General features: G+C 41.0%; 1 protein-coding gene and 1 pseudogene across 3 annotated transcripts in view; both read right to left on the bottom strand.

Annotated features, from left to right (window-relative positions):
• Nucleotides 1-18,779, bottom strand: part of CAP2 (cyclase associated actin cytoskeleton regulatory protein 2) — a 134,284-nt gene that overhangs the window by 96,443 nt on the left and 19,062 nt on the right. For 2 of the 3 annotated variants that reach the window (XM_073877608.1, XM_025891109.2), the window contains exons 2-3: nucleotides 11,153-11,274; nucleotides 7,119-7,219 (exon numbers count right to left, since the gene is read on the bottom strand). In XM_073877608.1, coding sequence (XP_073733709.1) covers nucleotides 7,119-7,219; nucleotides 11,153-11,273 — 222 coding nt within the window. In that variant the 5' untranslated portion in view covers nucleotide 11,274. Of the gene's footprint in view, nucleotides 1-7,118; nucleotides 7,220-11,152; nucleotides 11,275-14,675; nucleotides 14,813-18,779 lie in introns of those variants that run through there. The other variant, XM_025891108.2, reaches the window with a different exon arrangement.
• On the bottom strand, nucleotides 16,488-17,997 carry LOC112838299 (AN1-type zinc finger protein 6 pseudogene; annotated as a pseudogene).

The raw sequence follows: 18,779 nt of genomic DNA, 5'->3' as shown, positions 1-18,779 counted from the left end.
CCACGTTGGGTATAGAGATTACTTAAGAATAAAACCTATAAAAAAAAAAAGAAAAAAAGAAATGTTTTCTGAAAGGGAAAAGATTTCTATTGCAAACACATATGAGTGATAAGTGATTATTTTTTTGAAGAATAATGGAAATACAATATTGTATTAATTTCAGGGGTACAACATAGTGATTTGATATCTATATACAAGAGGAAATGATCACTGCAATAAATTAGTTACTATCTGTCACCATATGAAGTTGGGAGGATGTTACTGGCTGTATTCCCTATGTTGTACATTACAACCCCATGTCTTATTTATTTTCTAATTGAAAGTTTGTACCTCTTAATCTCCTTCACCCAGTCTGCCCCCCTCCCCAGGCCTGTCCCCTCTGGCAACCACCAGTTTGTCCTCTGCATTTATGAGTCTGTTTCTCTTCTGTTTGGTTTGTTTTGTCTTTTAAATTTCACATGTAAGTGAAATCATATGGTACTTGTCTTTCTGTCTGATACCTTCGCTTAGCATAATAGCCTTTAGGTCCATCTACATCGTTGCAAATAGCAAGATTTCATTCTTTTTTATGGCTGAGTATATATATATATGTATGTGCACATTCATATGATGGATTATTTTATATATATATGCATCTTCTTTAATGAACAATAAATTATTCATTGAGTACTCTGTTTTCTTTTATATCACTAAAACATCTTATATTTGATACATTAAAAAGAGTTGGTTTGTAATATGTTATAAAACGTATAAACTCTCATATTTTTAAACTTACATTGGTAAACCACAACCTAAATCCTAAATATACTAACAAATATTAATCTAAATACTATTCCTAAAGGTGAGAAAGCATATTTTGTACTTGCCTTCCATACACTAACAAATCTGCAAACATATTTCCTGCAATCTGAGGGAGTCTTGGGCCTGACATCCCATATATTTGCCCGAGGCTGTTTTTGTCTTATATGTCACTAATACAGCGTGACGAGGAATTCTTAGGCACATAGTGGATAGGCGTGTGTGTGTGTGTGTATGCGCACACGTGTGCTTTGTGGGGATGGGTGCATGGATAGAAATAACAAGATAATCTAAATGAAATCAGGCCATTCCTTCTACACAAAGTATTAATTTTCAGATGCTGAAGCAGCCTCTGGTGCGGACAATTAAGTGATCCTGAAGTCTAGAGAGAAAACAAACAACAAATATTTCAAATATTGGCGTAGTTTTAGGAAGAAGGAAGGGCAGGGGAAAGAGAAGGCTGAAGACAAGGACATGTATTTCACGGCACTGGGAACCATCATTCACTGGTGACATGCCAAGCAATCCTCTGAGGGAGCACTGCCCAGGAGAAAAATGACTGGAGAGAAGTTGCTGGTCACCCTCAGGAACTCTGGACATGGCCTGAGCTGCGGATTCTTGCTAGGTTTCTACACAGAGCAATGCTCTTCGTGTGAGACTCAGTCATCTACTTTGTTCCCAGGTGCAGTTGGCGGGGGACACAGCTCCAGTTGGTGGGGGACACGGCTCCCCCCAGCCACAGCAGGCCTGGGCACGCTCAGAATGCATCCCAGCATTTCATGTGGTTTGTACTAGCAAACACAGATAACCAGCACTACCATTCCATAGTTCTTCAAGAAGGAAAAAAAAAAAAGCATTCAGGCAAAAGTTTGGTAAAAGTAAATTTACTGTTTACCGTCTGGGAAGAAAAAAAAAGGGCAGAAAAAAATCTTAACCTGCAAGATTTATGGCACCTAATTCATTGCTTCAGCAAAACCTTTTGGTGACAGTTTATTTTTGGTGAGATCCTGCGGGGTTAGCAATGCCTGGTGACCCTTCAAGAGATGTTTGGATTCTAAGACCAGTTTCTTACCAGCCGGTCCCCAAAGCTCCAAATGCGCCACGAAACGAGAATGTGCAAGGAAAGAGACAGGGGTTATATGCTCTAAACACAAATGCCCTTAAGTTCAAAAGTGGTCCCTGGGAGGCCCCACTAAGGCTAGCGACCTCGCAGGAATGGGCTGTGCGTTAGAGCATGGGCTGGGTCGCAAAGTATGTGTCCACTGCTGAGAACAAAAATTCTTCACATACTTAGGAAGAAATGATGACAGAGACTGATCTGCAACCTTCCGGAATTCTGCAAATTTGATGCCAACAGCACAGTGTGTGAGGACCAGGCCGAGACAAGGCTGGTGTGATGGGGGAGAAGCCAAGACCTGCAAAGGACACCGTACATCTGTCCTGGAGGCCACCATCCTCCCCGTCACCTCACTCAGCGCAGCTCTGAGGAGACACCTAAAGCACATGAGCAGTGGTGATGCTCCACCCTCTCCTCAGCCCTTGTCTGAGCCAGCTGTCCGACTTACCTTTCCTCACACTGTGAAAATCGGGTAGGGGAAGTGGGAACCGCTATGGAGTGCAGAGGCTGGGAGGAAGGTGGCAGTCAGGGCCACTTGCTTCTCACTAGGGACCCATTTCCCCAAGAAGGTGATGGGGGACACAGCTGCCTAGAGAGTCAAAGGCAGGTGTCTCCCCACCCCAAGGATCGCAACTGGAGAGACCAGATTCCCCGCTCTGCACCAAGTCATGGCTCATCACTCAACCTATCACCGAGGTCAGCTAACCTCTCTAGCGTGTGGCAGGAGGGAGGGAAGAAGGATGGAAGGGTGGGAGGGAGAGAGGGAGAAAGAAAAAGAAAAGAGATGTATATCAGAAGGGATGATTTTAACGTATCTCCTTCTCTAGTAATTCTGACAATCGTAACTGGCTAAGCCAGTAAGAAAGAAAAGCCCCGTCTCAAAGTCTGTATGAAATCTAGGGTCAGAATTCTTTCTACAAGTCATTCTTTGGATCTCTGCCATTTGGAGAACGTGAAAGACATACAGATCCTTTGGGTTTGAAATTGTTTAGTTACCATAAAAATATATGTTTCAGATGAAGCAATTAGCAGGAAACTAGAAGTTAATGGGAGAAACAACTTGGCTGAAGGTGAGTGGGAAAGTGAGAGACATCTGGGTAGAATGGGGTGTTTGTTGAGTCAACCCAAAACCTGTGCTTCTGATTTTTTTTTTTTTTTTTTTTTGGTGAGGGCAGGAGGGTTCCTATACAGACCCAGGGTATAAGGATTTAAAATGCAAAAAAAAAAAAAAAATTTTTTTTAAGTAGGCTCCATGCCCAGCGTGAAGCCCAACATGGGGCTTGAATTCAGGACCCTGAGATCAGGACCTGAGCTTGAGACCAAGAGACAGATGTTTAACCTACTGAGCCACACAGGCCCCCCAAAATGATTACTTCTTAAATGAGTACGAATTAAGGAAGAAAAGGCACAACTAAGGAAGAAAAATAAATATGCACACATTTTGTGTTACTTATTCCAAGGAAAGAGTTATTATTTTCAGAGAAAAGGCCCAATAAAGGAATAAGTGACAACCTATAAGACCAAGAAGGACAGATTCATGGAGGCCTCAAGGTCTCTTTAAGTGAAGGAGTCTGAGTGTCTTCTATAGCATAGTAAAGCAGGATATTTTAGCTTTAGTGTTATGTGCATCCTTTCCCTGACATGTGTCCTTCTGCTTGTTTCGGATGTTGAGATGACTGAAGAACTTTCCCTGGTCTCTGGCAAGCTCAGTTTGGAAACTGACTAGCCCCTCCCTCATGTTCTAATGTTGCCACAACAGGTGTGACTCGACCCACCGGCTTGAGAAAGGGAAGGCCCCTGGGGGTGAGGTCGTCCATTCTCATTACTGAGGAGGGTAAGGGATGAGCTCAAGGTTATGCTGTGAAAAGTAGAGCCAGCTCTAAGACCCAGATAAAAACTGCTAGTCCTAGTCAGTCACTCTTTGAACTCGTGATTCAACCAGCCTGGCATAAAATGAACACACATTTTGTAGATGATTTACATCAATGACAAAGACTAGACACATCCAGAGCAGTGAATTGTGACCCAAGAGTGCAGCTACCGTAACTGTAATTGTCTAAAAATGTTCAGGAAGGCAGGGAAGGCAAGGTCCTAACACTGTGCAGTGCAAGTTAATCACACGATGCTTAAGTGTGTTATACTTCTTAATTGAATTTTATTGCCTTTTTGTTCAAATTATGGTTCTTTCGCTTTTATGAAACGATGAATAAAAGAGTGTTTCTTTCTTATCCATTTTAATCAAGGGCAGAAAATAAATGTTCCAGACTTCTAGAGACATTTTTAAAATGTAAATTCTATAAATCTCCAAAAAGGGTTTGCATCAAGAGGAGCTATGTGATTTGTAGCTGTTTCGTGACTGTCAAATCGTTTAGAACTAGCCCGAGGTTGGGTCCATAGACCATGAATAACAGGACAGCTTTGTAAGAAACAATCACATTAGTCCAGTTAAGGATAAATGATGTCTGACCAAGGGTTTGGTATTACGGATGACCCTTTCCTTTGACATTGAAAACTACATTTAATCTAAACCTCTATTATAAAATTATGCACTGTCGATTCTGTCTTAAAAGGGGTGCAAGCTGCATCAGTGTTCCTGGGTTGAAGAGTAGTTTAAATAAGCCCTTGGGTTTATGTTGCATTCAAGAAGGCTTTACAAGATCTAATCTTTTCTAACCTGTTATGCTCTTTGGTTCAGCAGAGCTTCCTAATTGTAGCTATTAGTCCCCCTTTTTTGTGGTCTGTTCTGTCAATAGACTATTGAGTGATCAGTAAATTAAGCCCAACCAGCAGCCAACACATGGAAGCAGACGTTAAATCATAGCTTGGCTGCCCTTATTCATTATCAGTATCTGTGAAATAGCTGTTAAACACAGGGCTAGGATTTAACATGACGCACATTTGTGTCATTCTCAAATTTCCATACTGTACAATCAGGTATGTGAGGATTTTTTTTTTTTTTTTCCAGGCAACAGGTGTGTTCTTGGAACAAAATTCAACCCCCACTTCCGGCTTATGTGGGAGGCAGCAGCTGCAAGCTTAATGTCAATGACACATGGTTCTATAAGAGAGAAAAAATAAACCACTTGCTCAATGTATTAAAATCATGGGCAGATGGACAATAGCTGCCGGTCTGTACTCCCTTTGTGTTGTAGAATCAGAGTCTAAACTTGTGGATGACAAGCTTGCTTGCTTGCTTGCTTGCTTGCTTCCTTCCTTCCTTTTCTCTCTCTCTTTCTTTTTTCTTCCCTTCTTTCTCTCCTTACCTTCCTTCTTTCACTTTTTAAAAACCCACTAGTGAAAAATATAAATTTCTTTAAGCATTTTGCATCTGTTATTGAGCACAGTCCTTCAACTGAGTCATACTATTTTCAGGCTGATGAGTGGAGAAAAGAAAAAACAATATAAATGAAGCTACACTTTATTTATAACTTGCTTTGTTCTGAAAAGAATTGAAAGGAACTGTTTACTATGGAATTTGAAGAGACTTACTTAGTATGCAAACTCTACATGTTTTTTTAATGCAAAATTAAGTATATCTATTTATAGGTCTCTTTATACTCTAGTAAAACACTTCTCTACATAGTTCGGTGAGATAGTACTAATGAGAGTTATAACGTGCTCTGTACCTCAGAAACACAATGTCAATGTTAACAAATAGTAACAATAATGAGGGGTGCCTGGGTGGTGCAGTTGGTTAAGTGGCTGACTCTTGATTTTGGCTCAGGTCATGATCTCAGGGTTGTGGGATCGAGCCCCATGTCGGGCTCTATGCTCAGTGCAGAGTCAACTTCGGATTCTCCCTCCCCCTCTGCCTCTGCCCCTCTTGCTCCCAGTTTCTCCCAGTTTCAAACAAACAAACAAACAAACAAATAAGTAAGATCTTAAAAAATAGTAACAAACAAACAAGATCTTAAAAAAATAGTGACAATAGTGATCCAATTGTAATAGTGTTCAAGACGGTAAATGTTTGTCAATCACTCAATTATCTCTTTTAGTGTATCAGCAGCCAATAGTCCATTCTATGTGTTGGTTTTCAGGTACCGTCATGCCTCAGAACAGAAGCTCAGCCACTATCTTTACTGCGTACAAGGTTTCTTATGAACAAACACATTAAAGCTCAAGGGCAGATCAGAGCAATTAGTGAGCTCTATGACACATTTCAAGTGAACCCGTCTTATTACACAGACTTTTCCAGAACTTATGTACATCAGAGCTTCCCCTCTTTTGCCAATGGGCACTTCAATAGGTATATTTAATAAAAATGGAGGTCATGAGGAGAATCTTCATTTTTCTCAGATGTGATGAACAAATGTATTGCAAATGTGATTAGATAAGCACCTATTAATTACAATCCTGGAAACTCTGGTATAATCCGCGTCACCAGATTGCATGGAAGACTGGTGTTGGGTGTTGTATGTAATGTCTAATTGGGGGACAAGTAAGAGAGAGTCCCTTTTTATGTTTTTTTTTTCCTTTTACCGCAAACCACAGCCTTATTCAAGAATCAGATTTTCTGTGAATCTACACTGAAAATGGTTTTGCCATTGCTGAGAAATCCATAAGCAGATGGATGTGGAATTTAATCCTCTGTGAGAAACAAAGGCAAATATAAAAGAAGAACCTGGTGATAAATTTCTTTTAGGTTTCTAACTGGTTTGGTTATAATATTGGATTTTCACTAAATGCATGCAAATAATGATTACTCTCAAGGATGATGCTAAACATTTTTAAATGTTAAAAAAAAAATGTCTAAAACTGGGGGGATGGCCTAGATATCATTAAAGGTCTTTTCCAATCCAAAGATTTTCAAATTCTTTGGTTTTGCTTTTCCTCGGGCTGCACTTTTTCATTGTGGTAAAACATACATAATACAAAATTTTCCATCTTAACCATTTTTAAGCATACAGTTCAGTAACATTAAGTATATTCATGTTGTTATGCAACAGATCTCCAGAACTTTTTCTGGACTTTAGTTTTCATTGTTAAACTAAAACTCTGGTACCCATTAAACAAGTTCCCATTTCTCCCTTCCCCCAGCCCCAAGGAGCCACCATTCTCTACTTTCTGCACCTCAGCCATTTTACATTCCCACCAGCAGTGCACAAGGGTCCCCATCTCCCCATATCCTCGCCCGCCTCTGTCATTTTGGTTTTTTTAATAGTAGTCATCTTCTCCACAGAGAACAAGAGAAGGAAGTACTCACGTGAGTCTCCACATCACCAGCAAGGATCCTGCTCTTCTTTAAAAACTCAGCCACAATGCTGTTCATCAGCTTATCAAAGGCTTCCACCGAGGGTGCCACACCTTTAGAAGAAGCACATATTGTCAGTTCCCGAGAGTTTAATGAAAAGCTGGTATTGCTTTGCTGTAGGAACTATGGAAGCTTAATATCACTCATGCTGTTCTCATTCTTTTCACCAGGGCATTCATGCACTCAGTCAGTATTTATGAAACACTTCTCAACGGCTCAAGAAAACAATGCTTTGCTCTTTTTCATCCACTTGAGTAAACACTTTCACCTACATATTAATTTCTGCCCCAAACTCATGAGGGAAGTAGCATCACAATTTTACTGATGAAGAAATGGAGATGCAATCAGAGCACGTGACTTGACCAAAGCTATAGGTCAAATAAGTGGCAGATCCGGGAGCTGACACAAGCCTTATTGATTCAAGCCCGATGTACTTTCTACTACACCGACCTGCTATACGACCTTGCAAACGGTTACCAAGATTACCCAGGAAATTAAAAGGCAATAACAAACTCTGGGCAAGTAGGAAAAGAACACTGGTGTCACACATTCTGTTCTGCCCTGTCCTCACTTTCCAGGGGGAAGGAAGTGGAGTTGGGAGGCATGAAAAGGACTGCTGAGCTAGTCTCACATTAAGTTTTGATCTGACAACTTACTGTCAAAACCCAAGTGACATCAACCTGGCATGTTCTGCCTCTCTTTTCCTGCCTTTGAACTAACAAAAACTGTGTCTTAATCCCAGATTTCAGGCCCTTAATATTGAGAAACTCAGCCTTACAGACAATTAAAATCCAAACCAGGGGCCCCTGGGTGCCTCAGTCAGTTAAGCATCTGACTTTAGCTCAGGTCATGATCCTACGGTCCTGGGATGGAGCCCCGCATTGGGTCCTCTGCTCAGTGGGGAACCTGCTTCTGCCCCCCCTCCCCCTCTCCTCGCTCATGCTCTCTCTCTTTCTCATAAATAAATAAAATCTTAAAAAAAAAATCCAAACCAAAACCTAGGATTCCCTTCTCATACTGTACTGAAGTATCCATGCTCATAAACCTGTTAGGATAAAGCTTCCTTGCTTTCCCAGAGGCCCATTTCCACAGGCCCAGAGCATGATGGAAACAGTTTTCGACAGCACTGTGCACCTGCAGTCTAACTTATAAGCAGGCTACTGAAGCTGAGTTACCTCAATGTTCAAAATACAGTACGTACCAACTTCTGCACATAAAAGGGGAGAAAGCCCAAAGATTCCTTATAGATCCATTTGGAAGCAGATAAACAAACCCATTTGTTGCTGGGAGAAACACCTCAGGGGTCTCTGCTACGTGTTTAAAGTGGGAGAGTTTTAGAAATGTGACAAAGCACTCTCCATAGCAGAAGGAATGGTGATAAAAGGGAATATTTTCCAATTTCCTTTCATCACTCAGCTCTGCTCACACCTCCTCTGGGCAGCCTTTAACGATCTGTCTTTCTCCCCAATCTGCACCTTGTGAGCATCCCCTAATCAAAGCATTTGTGGCCATGAATAGCAATGCATGGAGACCAAAGATCCTGGCGGATTCTGACTGTATATAATTCATCTTAGATTTCCTTGCACATAACATAGTACTTGTCACTTGGCGGGCATGCAAAAATACTTCTTTCTTTTTTTTTTTCTTAAAGGTTTTATTTATTTATTTGACAGAGAGATAGAGAGAGAGCACAAGGAGGCAGAGTGGCAGGCAGAGGGAGAGGGAGAAGCAGGCTCTCCACTGAGCAGGGAGCCGGACCTGGGGCTCGATCCCAGGACCCCAGAATCACGACCTGAGCAGAAGGCAGTCGCTTAACTGACTGAGCCACCCAGGTGCCCCGCAAAAATACTTCTTAAACTGTTGAGCCAAACTCACCTGATTGTCAGGGGGGGAAAGAAAGAAAACACGTCGTAAAACCCAACACAACCCCAGTCTCATAAGAAGGCAGTCTTCTGATCTGTGCATATTACAGATTTGTAATGGATGGGGTTCCATCTAAAAGTTTCTTTTTACCGTAACATTTTTTTTGAACTTTAGTTATAACATCACTGAAATAATGATGTTTATGTTTAAAGTAAGAGGTTATCCTCAAGGATTTGTTAAAAATAGAATTCAGAAGATCATCAAAGCTCACTAAATTAAGAAGAAATGAAAGCGACGCTGTTTAGGATTAGCAAACTGTTTTAAGGATGGGTATCATTCAAATATTTTGCTAATTATCCTGCTTACCAGTGATCCTACTTCATTTCAAGTAGGATAATAAATTGCTGGCTAAGTTGTTTTGAAAGACTGTACTTTAATAAATGGTTTAGAATGATTTGCTATATTAGAAAATACCCATTTAAATACATAAGTAATTTAATTATATACCCTCCAATTTTGTTTAGCTTGTTAATTTTCCCCCAAAATTATTTTTTAACAAAGAAAATGCAAAGTGCAGTCTAGTACCTCTTTAAGTCAAGTGAGGTTCAAATTATTGAGGGATTTTTTTTTCCTCCTTCATTCAACAATACTACACAGTCTCCTGAGAGTTGGATTTTAACTTTATTTTATGTATTCACAGGCTTTATATTTGTGGTCAGCAATCGTAAAGAAATGTCTTGATCACTGATGTCGAAGACATAAGGAAACCAAGGTACGGAAGCGAACATGAAAATATTTTCTTATAAATGAGGTTGACTGAATCTCATCTACCAACTATATAGTTAACAAAAAGAGGCTTAAAATGAAATCACAGATGTGTCTCAGTTGATGTGGAAGAAACTTACAGGCCCCTGGCAGCCTCCCTTTAAACAACACCCCCTTTCAATTCATTCAAAGCATTTTAATTTTCATTATGTTCCGGGGGGAAAAAAAACCAGCCTGTACATTTGTGCTCACACAGTAATTTTTGTCCCAAGGCATGCAATACAAGGCACAGCTCCAAATATGCTTGAAATTCTAGACGCACCAATGTGGATCTTGCCTGGTGAGAGCATTTTTTTTTTTGAAGCCCCCATTCCCCAAGGCTTTTCCCAGCCCCCAAAGCCTGATAGGATTCAAAATGGGTCAGATAAGGAGGAAATGTACTTGACACAAGAATAGAGTTGCCAGATGAAATGCAGAGCCCCCAGTTACATTTGAATTTCAAATAAACAATGAATAATTTTTAGGATAAGTGTGTACCATGCAGTATATCCCATGCAGTATTTGGAACACACTTATGCCAAAAAAAAAAAAAAAAAAGGTAGTTCATCTGAAATTCAAATGTAACTGGGTGTCCTGTATTTTTATTTTGCTAAATCTACAACCTCAGACAAGAAGGAGCTGGAAAAATTACTGTCGATAACTTAGAGAGTTTGCCACAGATGGTATCCTTATAGTTAACTTCTTATGTTATGTAGTTAACTTTTTATGTTTGATCGTATAATTTTTAAAATCATTTTTTTCCAAATGTGGCATTAGCATATAATGTTAAAGGCACATTTGATTAGAAATAGGCAAGGTAAAACAGCACAATGTAATCATGTTACTTGAAACCAATGTTTGGCTTTACCTCAGACTCCTTTCCTTCCCAACTGTAGTTCTTAAATTTAAGGACATGTTCTCTTTAAAATTAAAATCTACAGAATGATAATTCCTTCCTATTTACATCATAATTGAGAACATTAATTTCTTTTTGATAATTACTCAGATAATATATTTATAGTCACTGTGGAATGCGGAACAACATTACACTAAACAAAAGAATAATGACATTTGGCACATAGATTGTGCTCTTAATAGGCACAGATAACAGGTTAATTTTTGTGGATTGTGGGTTGAAACGTTTGTCCTTTCCCTTCTTCAGGGATGGCTTGCATCTGGTTAATGTCACGGTCACATATAAGGGAAGGGGTATGGAAGCTGAAGAAAGTCGACAAAAATATGTCTTGAGAACTAAGTGATGGGGACAACATTAAGTGACCTTCACAGAGACCAGTAATGACAACAGTTTGTGTCCCTACCTCCATTGACACCATTAATCTCCCCGCAGTCCCCAGGAGGCCGGTGGGACCCGGCAGACAGCAACTCCAGTCGGCCGACCACCCGCTCCAGTCTCTCCATCAGTCCCTGCATCTCTGCCATTCTAGAAAAACACAGGCGGAAAGGGGAGTCCGTGTGAATGTCAGGGAGGATTAGCAAGCTGACCCCAGTAAACCTAACAGGAGCAAGAAAGAAAATAAAAATTGCTTGGAATGGCTTTAATTACCCAGAGAGTATTTCTACACAGCAGGAAAATACGTGAAATTCCAAAAAACATAAAACTTGGAACAAAAAAAACCCCCACAAAGTTTATTGATCTTATTTTCCATTCAATTCAATGGCATTTATGAGCCCCGTATGTAATACACAAGAAATTCACTCCCTACACCATTAACAAGTGTCTCCTCCGATGCTTCCTTGTGCTAAGATACAATCTATGTCTAGTATATACTTAAAAGCCTGTGAACATATATCTCACAGTTAATATTGCCAACTTTTATCCTACTCAATGGTAGAAACACATTTTAACTATTTCTAATGATTGTTTCTGTGCAAGTATAACTCTCCAGGGGATATTAAACCCACCGATAATTGTTTATTTACTCAATTACCTTTAAACCAAACAGCCCAGCACGGAACGATGAGTTTATAAAACTGCATCATTTAGCAGGCAAATGGGTTTCTACCTCCAAGAGTCTTCTACTTATCACTACCTTTAGTGCTTCTGTTGCTGGATTATTTTAGATTATGATTATTCTGAATGGTGGAGATTTTAATTTAAAACATCAAAAATGTTTATTTCCTTTTGCTGCTGGTTATTTTTGGACAAATTTAGGTCTGGAGGTGGGGGAGTGGTTTCTGGAGACAGGGAGCTTCAGTAACCCAGCAGTCTCGACTAGGATTAACTGGGTTTGACGCTGAGTAAGGGAATGGAGGATAAAGTGGGGTTGGGTATCTATCCTTCCTGCTTCCATACACTCCTTCAAGAGCTACTTTGAGTGTACACAGGTAAGTACCTTAGAACTGCTGGCCTTATAACGAAATGTTATGAAGGCAACCCCTGAGGAATGGAACCCAATCTAATTTGGCCGGGTTCATGAGATCCAACGTAGAGGTACCATAGCTCCCACCGTACCAACCTATGACTGCTTTTGGCAAAATCAGGCTTCTGCCCCAGAGAGAGTAAAACGCGCCTCATCTTAATCAGTGTCTGTCATTCTCACTCTTGCAAACTTTCCAAGCATCACCTTGAGCCAAAGAGGACTGGCATGCTCCCACATCAGAGACAGTGCTGCCCCAGAGGGTGGGTAAATATTATTGCTCTAAGACGTGTAATATTTCTTATTTCTGCAAAGAACCAGGTAATGCATTTTTTTTTTTTGCATTTTGTATTTCACCAGTTTTGAGCTTAAACATAATGACTTGCCACTGCCATTTTTAAAAGCAAGGTTATACTTATCAAAACACATGGATCGCTCTGTAATTCTGCATCCAAATGTCAGATGGTCATCAGATACAGATGGGGGAGTTCACTGTCTATTTTGGAAAGTCATCTCCTCTGAAACTACCAGCACCTACTCTTTCAAAATATGGGGCAGTATTCTCTGCACGGCTGAAACCAGCATCTAATCCCAAGGGGATTCAAAATTAGAAGTTTCTCATCTATTCTTTTCCTCTTAATGTCAGAGCTTTTGCTTCTACTGCAATTGAAAAAAAAGGAAGAAGAAATTTAATTGAATCCTTTACGTAATTTTGCAAGGGAACCGGGTATCCAGTAGGTGGGTGAAGGCCATTTGAGAGATGATAAAAGCCCCTCAAATCTTTTAATAGTTGTCCATCTGTTCACAGTTATCTATGTTCCCTGTTATTCAACTTGCCAAATGTTACTGCCATAGACCTAGCCCAAGCTAGGAAAAAAAAGTGTTTGCTTTGTTAGCAAGCTCCCGATGCCCCAACAGAGAGGCACCAACCACCTCCAGAGGCTCACAACGCTGTTTCAGAGGGCCTGTTACATTTCACACTTAGGACGACTGTCCCCAACCGTGGCTTAATCAGCCTCCTTGACAAGACTCAAACTCACACTATCTAATAGCGCTCCATATGTTGAGAGACAACAGGAGTTAGTCCACAAACTGCAGGGCTGGGCTGATTGGTATGGAATGCAGTTTAAAAGCGAATCAGATGTCACTTGGTGTAAAATCACCACGGACTGGAGTCTTGTCACATGTGGCCTCTTAAGAGATCAAAATACAGCTCAGGCAAGGAAGCTGGAAAGATGCCTCTGGGTTTAAAATTTTAGAACAGTTTCTAAGAGAAACAGAAGAACACATAAATGAAAGAATGCACCAGGATCTCAGAAATAGACATGATAGCGTTTCCAGGGAGAATGATGGGGCCCAAGATGGCTGTACCCTCTTCTCTCAAAACACATGCACAGGCTTCTCCTCACACGGGCCCTCAGCAGCTTTCCTGGTTCTCAAGAATGAAGAAAGATCAGAACAGCAGATTCTCCAAATTCCTCCCAGGCAGTCCCATTCGCCTTGGTTTTTCAAAGTGGATTTGAGCCAAGTTTTCATGAAGAGGTAGGAGCCAGTAATTAAGAATTAGGCTGAGGAAAGGGATGGGGCAGGGGGTGGAGACAGCAAGGTCCGGGTAAGGAAGGAGTCAGAGCCAGGCGGACGGGACAGATGCGCTTGGCCAGGAAGCCAACAGAAGAGGAGGACACAAGATGGCTGGACCTCAGATGTTCTAAAAATCAGATGAGGAGCAGAGAGAAGCCAGACACACAGCCAGATAATCAAGAGTCTAAGTCAAGGGTATCTGGGTGGCTCAATTAGTTGAGTGTCTGACTCTTGGTTTCGGCTCAGGTCCATGATCTCAGGGTTGTGAGATCAAACCCCAAGCCAGGCTCCGTGCTCAACAGGGAGTCTGCTTGGGATTCTCTCTCTCCCTCTGCCTTCTGCCCCCTCTAAAATAAATAAATTAAAAAAAAAGAGAGAGCCTAGGAGAGATGATGAGGCTCAAACTTGGCCCCCACTGTCTAGTCCTCCTAATCAGGCAGAAGCCAACCCCAAGATGAGGTCCCCTATAATCGCTGTCTTACAGCAGATAAACATAATCATCTGGCCGGGCATTTGGGTGGGTGGAAAGGAAAAGGGGGAGGAACACAGAAGTCCATGACTTTCTCTTTTTAATGATCTGTTTTAGGAAATTACACTTGAGGTGAATCTTAATTCCTTGCTTTGTATTAATTTGGGAGTATTCTTTTTTGAGCTCCTTTATAAAAGGACGTGTACCTCATCTTGTCATTTTTTTTCTCATTTGAATTCTCCCCTCCCTTTTCCCCTTTTAAAGTTTAACTTTTAAACACGCACAGAATTCAAAGAGTCAACAGTTCTACAAGGCTTATTACAAAATCACAACAGTCCCCCGGCTGCCCCCTTCCATTTTTGTAGTGAGAATCAACTGATTTCCATTAGTTGAGCTAGTGCTTTCGGTAATTACCTCATCTGTATGCAACATGCTTCTATCTTTACGGCTTGTTTTTCTTCCATTCTAGGCATTATCCACTGAGTTCCCACCGAAACCAAGAGGGTTCACATTCTGTTTGCCTAATCCTCACCACCATATGCGCCTATACTTTCTTTTGCCCTGGTACTGTTGTCACAATGTCTGTGTGACCAATCATCAGTGTCAACACAATTATGACTATTCACAGCTGAGTCATGATGTCTCTTAAGATCAGTCTCCCTTTTTTTGTTTGTTTGTTTGCACAACCTGTTTTCCCGAAGCCATGTGGTTCAGCTTCTCAGTTTTCTACGTACTTAAAAATTATTCACCTCTGAACACTTCTTCCAGTTGTGGAAGTCTCCTTTTGAGCGGGCTAAACACATCTGGAATGCCACTAGGTCTTTCTTCTCAGAGGTTCTCTCTTCTGGAGAGTCACCGAGAGCACGAGAGCTCTGTAGGCCTACAGCACCTCTGTGACCAGAGATCTGTCTACACCTTCACCCCTGGGCCTTCTTCCCCTCCCTCTAATGTAGTATCACCTGCTTTGTGGATTCTGTAGCCTCCTCTTTCTTGGTGTACTTCCTTAACTGTCTTCTTAATTTCAGAGCACTGTCTTCTGAAAAGGTACATGAAAGGACACTTTTTTTTGGAGAATGTGCAAGTCAGAAGATATCTTTATTTTGCCCTCACCCTTGTTTGGTGGTTTGGCCGAGTGTAGAAGTCCAGGCTGGAAGGCTTCCTCAGAATTTTCAAGGCACTGCTCCATCTTGTTCTAGCTTCCTAGGTTACTGTGGGCAGGTCCAAAGCCATTCTGATTCTCTGATTCTTCATCCTTTTGACATAACCTTTGTTTTCCCTTCTGGAGGAAGTTTCTGGGGTCTCTGTCCTCAGGGGTTTGTGATATACCTCATGGTTGATCAGATGTTTTTGTTTTTTAAGTAGGCTCCATGCCCAACACCGAGCCCAATGTGGGGCCTGAACTCACGACCCTGAGATCAAGACCTGAGCTGAAATCGAGTCGGATGCTTAACTGACTGAACCACCCAGATGCCCCTCAAATGTTTTCTTTAAAAATGATTTTCTTTTTTTTTTAAGATTTTATTTATTCATTTGGGAGAGAGAGAGAGTGCATAAGCAGGGAGAGAGGCAGACGGAGAAGGAGAAAAAGACTCCCCACTGAGCAGGGAGCCCGACATGGGGCTTGATCCCAGAACCCTGGGATCATGACCTGAGCTGAAGGCAGACACTTAACCATCTGAGCCACCCAGGCGCCCCTAAAAATGATTTTCAAGAGGTGTGGGAAAGATAAGAAAATGGGCATTGCATATTGTATCTCTGGGTGAGTTTAGAAACTACATTTTGGGTTTGTTTGTTTGTTTTTCAAATAAAATAGTTAGGATTCTAAATATTTAAACAATTTAAACTCTTTTCATACCAATAGCACACATTTACAAATATTTCACACACTATAGTAAGAACATAGCCAGTGAGTATTCTCTCATATATTATCTTGAAAGGCTAAGGTGTTCTGGAGGCATTTTCCTAGGAGAAAAGATAGCTGTCATTATTTAAAAATTATTTTTGCCTCATTGGTCATTTTATAAAACCCATCCTTAAAGTACAGATATTCAGTTCCTAACACTAGTTTTACGTCCAATGTTCTGCCAATAGGCAATGACCACTTTAAAACAATAAGAGAGACAGCATTCCTATTCTTTCTCACAGTAGTTTCCAGAAAGGGAGAGTTCTCCACACTTGCAAACATTTATAAGGTCTCAATCATTTTGTCCCCCCCTTTTTTATGGTTTTCCTTTTTATTTAATCAAAGACTGGTGGGTAAACATAAATACAGCACAATTACTTCAGATCATTCTTCATATTGTATACACACAGACCAATGAACGTAATCTGAAAGAAACCTGCAGTCGGCAATGAAATGCTTACAGCTTTTCCTTCCCTCGCTCAAAAAAAATTTAAAAACACACAAACTTAGAATCTCATCAGCACACACTCTCTTGTGACAAATGATTCAGACATAAATAGTGGGTGCAAAGAAACTATATGCTAACATATGTAGAACCTTTGTTAATGAAAACCCAGAAGCAGCCGTAAGGATGAAGATACATTCAGTGACTGGTAAGTAGTTGTGCCCTGAGGGGCGCCATCGACAGAGATTGTGCTGCAGAGAAAAGCTATGTACACACACAATGAGAAAATAAACTGCAAGATCAATGCATGCATGTTTAATACTGGAAAAATCACAGCCCTCCAAAATTTCTCCACATTTGTTATAAAAGCCCTCTGCACTCAACTAAAATTAAAATGATCTTAAAAGGATAATACTTGTAAAGTTTACTTAAGTCTTTTCAGCCACAGAAACTGCAATGGAAATAAATGTTCAGAGTCATTTTCAAAACAAAAACGAAAATCTATTCTTCTGATGACATGCATGATTAAAAGGTCTATGCAAGATACATTGCTCTACATTCCCAATGACTAGGAAAAAAAACCTCAAGTCAATTTTTAGTTTGCAGATGGTCAAAGGATTTTGTATTCCAGCAGGAGCTCAAATCTTCTGGATCTTTTCACCAACAACTACTGGATTTTCTTTTCTGATTTTCTCAGCAGCATCAGCTTTGTAATTGTAAGAGCAATTGTGTACATCTGAGTAATGGTGTACACCACAGTAAACATTTCCACACCGGCATTCAAACCCAGTAAGTCCCACTTTCTTCCTGCACATGAAACAGCGATTCTTTTTTTATTTTGGTTTTTCAAGAGACTTGCTTTGCTCTTCAGATGGCTGTTGTGCCGTATCTGATACTGAAGCTTGCAGGTCTTCTGTTTCTGGTACTGCTTTGTCCACAGATGTACTGTCCACTTGGGAAGATGCTACAGATTCTGATAAAAGTGACTGATTTGATACAGGGCTTGGCTGCACAGATGCAGATGTGGAGTCTAGCGGTGACTGGGCATCCAGGACACTGTCGTCTGTGCACTGGATGGGTAAAGATTCAGACAGACTACTGACAGAAGCAGGTGGACTTATTCTACCATTACTACTATTCTGTCTTTGAAGATGTTCTTTATAGCACACTGAACACATGCCATTTGTACGAGGGTTTCCATACAATCCGCAGCCAGTGGAACAAAGCATAGGCACTTGGTTGTGATTAGTTTCTTGAGCCATGTTCCTCTGTTGCACACCTGGCGGCGGCCCTCCCTGCCCGCCGCGCTGCCTGCCGCCCCCGGTTGCCGCCAGAGAGTGGGGACAGGTGAGGCCGCCGAACCCCTGCTCGCTCCGGCCCAGCCGCCACCGCCGCCAGCCCTCCGTCCGCTGTTCCCCCCCCTTTTTTTTAAGTAGGCTCCATGCCCATCGTGGAGCCCAATGCGGAGCCCAAACCCACGACCCATAGATCAAGACTTGAGTTGAGACCAAGAGTCGGACGCTTAACCAGCAGAGCCACCCAGGTGCCCCCATTTCGTCCATTTTTAACCAGGGCTGTTTAGAGGGGCCCTGGTTTTGGAATCACTAGCTGAAGGTCTTGGGGAAGAACTTAGTTTTGTTATGCTTTAGTTACTACCTGTACGTAGGGCTGCTAGAAGCATGTGTAGAAAGCCATACAAAGTCTGTCACATGGTCGGTGACAAACGAGTTAGCTACTGTTATGAAGTCATCCATTTGTTTTGCTCTCAGTGGATACAGATCTACAAACTATATCAAGTCTTTGTGTATTTTAAATGCTGAGCGATCATCTAAAAACCTGGCCAACAGAGTTTTCAAGTCACTATGTTGTACACCTGAAAGTAGCTATACTTCAATAAAAATAAAAATAAATAAATAAGTAAAATAAAATAACATAATATACCATAAAAAAAAAAAACCAACCTGGCCAATGGAAATGACTAGCTAAAAATTTCAGGTCATACCTTATAATTATACCCTTAAAATTTTTTTTTCAGTGTTTCATTTTCCTCTGTTCACACACTTATTCCACCAAATTTTTTTTTTCTTTTAGAGGAGAGAAAAAGAGAGAGAGGGGAGGGGGAGGGGGAGAGGGAGAGGGAGAGAGAATCTTAAGCAGGCTCCATACCTAG

This window comes from Callorhinus ursinus, unplaced genomic scaffold (genome assembly GCF_003265705.2).
Source record: "Callorhinus ursinus isolate GAN/ISIS: 27379988/994484 unplaced genomic scaffold, GSC_fseal_2.0 scaffold26, whole genome shotgun sequence".
Lineage (NCBI taxonomy): Eukaryota > Metazoa > Chordata > Mammalia > Carnivora > Otariidae > Callorhinus > Callorhinus ursinus.
The sequence above is the reverse complement of the archived record's forward strand: the minus strand, read 5'-3'. Positions and strand labels throughout refer to the sequence as shown.